The 7,047-nt window shown below is 43.3% G+C and overlaps 1 protein-coding gene across 1 annotated transcript; it reads right to left on the bottom strand.

Moving 5' to 3' along the window:
• Positions 1-497: 497 nt before the first annotated feature.
• On the bottom strand, positions 498-5,941 carry LOC117498827 (ATP-dependent RNA helicase A protein-like; the record flags this gene model as incomplete). Its single annotated transcript, XM_034150971.1, is given in 5 exon segments — positions 498-667; positions 769-904; positions 2,523-2,663; positions 3,952-4,078; positions 5,861-5,941. Coding segments are annotated over 4 exon segments (558 nt in total), but the record flags the coding sequence as incomplete, so codon positions are not given.
• Between the last annotated feature and the right edge of the window lie 1,106 nt (positions 5,942-7,047).

The raw sequence follows: 7,047 nt of genomic DNA, 5'->3' as shown, positions 1-7,047 counted from the left end.
CGAGAGAGAGGAGAGAGAGATGAGAGAGAGAGAGCGATCGAGACAGAGTAGAGGAGAGTAGAGAGGAGAGAGAGAGAGAGAGAGAGAGGAGAGGAGAGAGATGAGAGGAGAGAGAGAAGAGAGAGAGAGAGAGAGGAGAGAGAGAGAGAGAGAGGGAGGAGAGAGAGAGAGGTGAGAGAGAGAGAGAGAGAGACTGCTCGCGCTGTGCTCCGCAGCAAAACAGCTGTGGGGCGAGTTTGAAAGTACGTTATGCTGGCCGCGGTGTCTAAATAATGCTTCCGGGCCAGCGGGCCATTTATAATGTCGAGCCCTGAGAGTCCACAGATTCTATTGGTATACGTTTCATCCCTGTGCGATCAAAACTCACTGTTCAATAAAAGAACATTTTACCTTGAAAATCAATGCATTCTAATAGCGGGTCAATTTGACCCAGGTGGCGGTTCTAGTGTTAAGCTGCTTTTCCTCTGACATGAAGGAGTAAACAGGAAGTGACGTACCGCCTGCGCCTCCTGCTCGTCTCTCTTGGAGTAATATTCCTTCAGATTCGCTCCTCGCTCCCATTCTCCTCCTCCACCTCCTCCTCTTCCTCCATCTCCTCCTCCCCACCCGGAGTTTCCTCCTCCGGAGTACCCGAGTCCCGTGACACCCGGCACCGGCCCGCTCTGCTCTAGCAACGACAACACAAAATGATGTTTTATACTTCCTCCCGGGTCCAACGGGACTTAAAAACAAGGTGTCAGTTTTATCACTGAAGCATCAAATAAATACCTTTCAGTTCAGCTTTCACCACGAGGTGAGGAGGCAGCGGCCCGCTGGAGGGGAGGTTCCCAAAGCCTCCTCCTTCTCCTGCTCCTGCTCCTTCTCCTGCTCCTCCATCAGGCTGATCTCCAGCTGCAGCGCTCATCTGGAGAAACGACACCTCCTTCAAATAATGCTTCAACCACTTGTCGTGTCAAATGATCATATAATCATTTAAAACATATCGTCTTGTCCTCTGATTGCCTTTTACTCCGTTATAGTGTATTTTCACTCCTGTATGTGTTTAACAGAGACATTAAAGGACACCTATCATGCTATATTTGAACAATATATTGTAGGGCCATACCTATATAAAGTATATAAATATAGGGTTGTTTTCAAAATACCAAACAGATCATGCATTTTAGCCATGCCTCATTTCGCTCTATGTGCTGTTTGCTGTCTACGGGTCTGATTCTGCTGACCACGCCCCCCTGCAGGAGAGGGGAGACGTGCTCTGATCAGCTGCTGGGCTGTCAGAAGAGGGGGAGAAAAAGAGATCTCCGTCCTCCGTGTTTTATTATATAGAGTCGTTATTCATTTGTTTTAAAGCTCAATAAATAACAAAGAAGACCTTTGACCGGCACTTTTCTCATTTTGTCCGGAAGATTTAAACTTTAACGGACATCTTGACCGGCGAAAGAAACTGAAACTGAAACTCTGCCGCACGGTCCCCTCGTTCCTTGGAAGAGGCGGAGAGGTGGGTGTTTGTCATCTGCTGGTGGACTAACCGGAGAGAATTACAGTGCTTGCCTCGACGGGGAGGGATTGCATTGAATTAAAGCAGCGGGAGCAAAGGCTTGCCTCGGGGAGGGAGAAAGAAAGCCACAGCGGAGAATAAACAGAAGGGTAACCATGGTAACTACTGGCGGGAAGTCTTCTTCGCTGCTTTTGTGGCAGACTACAGCGCCACTTACAGGCCTGGCATATGTACTACAGCGTCTCCAGCGCTTTCGAGCGGCAATGGCCGGCCGTGGCCCAACCCCACATTCCCCTGATAGGTGGAGAGTTGGCCCAATAGCCGTAGCGCCACCGTCCTGACGTCAGGACAGTGTTCAAATCTGGATCAGTTTGTATCAGATCCGTTGCAGCCCCTTTTTTAGAGATTTGGGTATGGAGGAAAATAGAGAGGGTTGTGTTTTCTGACACTTGGTGAGTTCCCTGGAACACCGGGGACACATATTCATGTAGAAAAGACGTACACAAGTGCATTTTGCATGATAGGTCCCCTTTAACCTGTAGATATGTTTATTTTGTTATGTATGGAATAATTTCTTAAAATGCAAATAGCAAAAAAAGGAAGTAAAGGTCTGAAGGTTCTGAATAAGAAGAAACTCCCTCTGGAATAACACATTTTATGCTTTGCAGACCATTTACATCCACTAACACCTAGAGAACCCACTACAGTCTGGCACTAATGCACATTCTCAAGATATTCAAGTGACTGTTATTTTGTATTGATTGATTGTTGTGCTTTTGTCTTAATGTGTGCACATGTATAAATGTGTCTTTGATTGTGTATATATAAATATATATATTTATATATATATATATTTATATACATTTGTGTTTATTGGGATTGTGGGAAACGGTATTTGGATCTCTCTGTCCACACAAACTGAAAGATTGGCAGTAAAGTTGACTGAGTTCAGAGAGAGGGAAAGGGCCCCTTTAAAGACAGTTTAACGCGAGTACTTCCAGACCCTCGTGATTGTTGCACTGACCCCTGGCGCCGGGACCTCGGCGGCGCTCATCTCTCCGCTGCGGACCAGGAAGTTGACGAAGTCTCGGGCGGCGTTGGTCTGAGCGTCCTTCTTGTTGCTGGAGTTTCCCATCCCGATGTAGCTGAAGCTATCCACTCGGACCTGAGGGCAGGAAGCAAGACATCAGGAAACTCTGAGATATCTATGAAATCGGACGCCTCGTGAGAGGGCTGTTTGTTTCTCCCACGTCTGGCAGGAAATGTGATTGTTGTACATTTGTTTCTCAATTTTGAAGGAGCTGAAGTTTGAACACAGAGTAATATCCATGTAGGAAGAGGGTTAGGACCACATGTGACCAAAAGTAACAAATAAATATTGAGTTCAACAAAAAATAAAAAATTGATTTCTGAGAGTAAAGTCAGATTTTGGAGAAAGAATAAAAAAATAATTCAGATAAATAATTTAAGAAAAATCTGAATTCTGAGAAATAACTCGTATTAAAAAAGATTATTAGAAACATTTTTAAAGAGTCAAATCCCAAAGGTCCCATGTCATGGCCATTTCTACTGATCATAGTTCCATTGTTGAGGTCTACTAGAATAGATTGACATTGTTCAATGTTCCAAACTCTCATTGGTTTCTCATACAGCATCTCTGTATAGTCTGTGTATTCACTCTCTGTCCTACACGGCTTGTTGGAGCTCCTGCCCCCCCCCCCCCCTCCCTGTGAGCCCAGTGGCCGTCTGCGAGACACAGCAAAACCCAGCCCGAACACACACACACACCCGCAGCCTGGCTGGGAGTTTGTGCGTGTGCCCAGGCTGAGCTCTGCGGTGTCTCGCCGACCCCACACCAGTGAGCCGGCTCACAGTGTCCCACTCCTCCCAGCAGCGAGCCTCGCAACGCCCCGTTGAGTGTGAGGAAGTCCGCGGATTGGTCCAAACGTAACGGCACCGCGGACGTTACGTTACGTCACGTCACTATACCCAAGAAGTAAACAATGGAAAAAGAGAAATGTCCAACGAGGCGTTCTGGGGCAGCATAGACAGGTCTTCTCTGTGTTAGAGCTTTACTCTCTACAGGGTGCACTTTGAGAGTTTGTGACTCTGCAGACCGTTTACATGCAGAAGCTTCAGAACACAAGGGGACGGGTAAGAACCAGAAAAGCATGACATGGGACCTTTAAATAATCTCTACATCTAAATGAGTTAAAAATATCTGAATTGAAAAGTGGATGAGCTGTGCAGAAATGTATCAAATATACAGAGGAATGTTTGAGGGTTGCCGTTTATTCTGGATTGTGGGAAACAGTATTTGGATCTCTCTGTGCACACAAACTGAAAGGTGGACAATAAAGTTGACGTCTTTGACTTTGTGTTGATACTGTAGAATGACGTACTGCTTGTGTATATGAATATATAAACTCAGGGTGTTAGAAAGGAAGCCTCACCTCACACAGGAACTTCTGGCGGTTTTTGTTCCCTGCAGCTCGGATGTCGTAGCTGGGCGTCAGCTTCTTCTTCCCGCACCAGGCGTACAGCACGTTCTTGATGTCCGCCATGGTGGTCCGACAGGCCCTGAGCGGAGGAAATTAAAATAACTCCAGTCAGGTAACAAGCAAACTTATTCAGAGTCTATGCCACACCTGAGCTTTGGGATGTAAATCAAGAGAAGCTCTGGGCAGACACAGAGGAGCATTATTAAATAAATAAAGGTAGTTAATGACATCTGTCCGTGTAAGAGAAGACTGATTGGTCATTTGAAACGACTAAATACTTGACCTTCAGATACAGGTTTAATGACAACTATAGAATTCTGACTTTGTATCTGGAAATGTTTTTTATTTGATCTGAGAATTGTATTATTCTTCAATTTTTTCGAGAAAAAAAAATAATCTGACTTTATTCCGAATTCCGTTTTTTTACTGTAACAATATTTCGTTTTTTATTTAAAGAAAACTATTTTTCTCTATTATTATTTTTATTCGCACTTTAATCTCAGAAATCTGATTTTGTGTTTTATATTTTTCTGATAATTTCTATTAAAGGCTATTTTAAGGCAATAGCATAGGTCTCAGATATACAAATATATAAAAAACATGTCTATGAAGTGTTTTGCTCAAAATACCAAACAGATCACCCATTCTAGCCATGCCTCATATCCCTCTGTTTCACTTCCTCTTTCAAAAGGGCTGAAAATAAAATGATAAAAAATAAAAAGCAGGGGTCTGAGCTCATGCGGGACCCGGCAGCTACTGTCTAAACTAAATGCTGCCGTGATGAAACGCCATATCATGGATTATCAAGGATTCTCTCTGAAACAGTATGGAGCTCAAAGGCTTTCTCTCTTGCCGGTTATACCACAAGGTGAGTTCCTTTGTATTTCCTGCTTCTTCACACACATGCTCTCCAGTACAGGTTAGCTCTGAGTGTTAGCGATGCTAATGGAAACACCGACCATATTACGTCCAAAACAGTCGGGCATTGTTTCTGATAGCAACTTTCTGATCGCCATGGGCATACTTGCCAACCTTGAGACCTCAGAAATCGGGAGCATTTGCTAGTGGATCGCCGGAGCTGTTAGAACTGTTAGCGCTGGAGCCTCGCAGCGGCTTTTAAAGATGAAAAGAACATCTACACATGCTTATTGTAGTTGTAAGTGCAATGCCTTGCTGCCTGTAGCACCATCCTTGATGGAGCATATGTGTGATCTGGACCTGTATTTTACAGGAAAGGAGTGAGCAGAGGGTCGAGTTGTCCATTATTGTTCTGTTTGCTGTGACTATCTTCCTCACCATGCTGAACATCCTCTCAAACTTTCAGTTGCGCGCATAAAAATAAATTCGAAAAAAAAAAAGATTCCCAGTTTTTATAAAAAGTAGGATTTAAAAAAAAAAGGGACATTTGAAAAAAATGTGATTCTGATAGAAAACATCTTGATTAGATAATTAGGGTCATGATTAAAATGGAGGTCTCAAAAAGCATGTTCTATAGAAGCTAACTGTAATCCTGACGGTAACACGGAACATTTAGAAAGTAACACTCATCTGATTTGTTTATAACTGTGAGGGAGCACAGTTACTTCTTAACCCGTTACATGTCATCCGTTACTGATAATAAATAAAGGGTTATAATAATAAATACAATATGAATCAGGTTTGCTATTGTTTGTTGTTTAGCTCGATGCTAAAGCTAGCGTTAGCTCATTATTATTATCACCGGCTCTAGAGCTTGCTCTCTAGCTGCCGTTGAAGTGTTTGCTTCCGGTTTCTGTGGGGCTGAGTGTAAAAGCCCAAACCAAGTATACAACTAGGAGATCTGAATAATATACAAACAGAACATGTATTATTCTTTACTCACGATGAGAGGCTTCTGCAGACACCGGAAGTGGCTAGTGAGTGTGATGCCCGTTCTTATAGAGTGGCGAAGTCACGCCCATCTACTTCCGGTCCATGGGACCTTATTCCGGAAAAATAATGTATTGAAGTCAATGGAGAGAGAAAACTTATCTTTCGATCCCGTTTGAATTGTGCCATGAATTACACATATGATGTTTTTCAATATTAAAAAATAATTTCCATGTCAAAAAAGTCACAGTTTGTCGTAAAACTGTTGAAATATAAGACTATGAAAAATACGTAACTAGAAAGACTACAAATCCCAGAGTCGCGTAAGTGATGTCACAATTGTTTTCCTCCAATCCCAAACCGCCCCCTACACCCTACCCCTACACACTACCCCTCCGTTTGCGCGTTCGCGCGGAGGGTCCGCCACGTGCTGTTCCAAACCAACGAGTGTGGAGAGGTGTGGAGGGGGAGTGGGCTATCAAGCCCTCAAAACAGCGAGTCTGCAGCGGGACCATATAGAGTGGCGAAGTCCCTCCCACTTACTTCCGGGGTATGGGACCTTATTTCGGAAAAATTATGCATTGAAGTCAATGGGGAGAGAAAACTTATCTTTCGATCCCGTTTGAATTGTGCCATGAATTACACATATGATGTTTGTCAATCTTAAAAAATCATTTCCATGTCAAAAAAGTCACAGTTTGTCTTAAAACTGTTGAAATATAAGACTTTGAAAAATACGAAACTAGAAAGACTACAAATCCCAGAGTCGCGTAAGTGATGTCACAATTGAGACACTACGATACACGTATAATACCGTATATATACGATCAGCGCCATATAGATATAATCTATCTATATGGCGCTGGCTAAGATAAGATAACTTTGTGCCTGTGTGCTTAGTACCAGGTTGTTATTATACCAGCAATGGGTCTTGCTCGTTCTTTCGCTTCCCGTCTGATGAAAGAGGAGTGTGTGGATCAAGTTAGCTACCTAGCTAGTAGCTAGCACGTTAGTTAGCATTACAGCCTTGTCATTTTTATTAGCCTTAACATGAAGTAACATTAAGTAACCCAAAATGTTAAACAGTAAGAGTAGTAGTCATATTTCGTGAACCCTTTGAAGAGTACTGTCACCGGTGTGATCATTCTATAATACACCATTTAAGACCGGGGGAGAAATGCTAACGCTAACGCTAGCGAT

This window comes from Trematomus bernacchii, unplaced genomic scaffold, assembly GCF_902827165.1.
Source record: "Trematomus bernacchii unplaced genomic scaffold, fTreBer1.1, whole genome shotgun sequence".
NCBI classification, from domain to species: Eukaryota; Metazoa; Chordata; class Actinopteri; order Perciformes; family Nototheniidae; genus Trematomus; species Trematomus bernacchii.
This window is presented reverse-complemented; position numbering and strand designations above follow the sequence as displayed.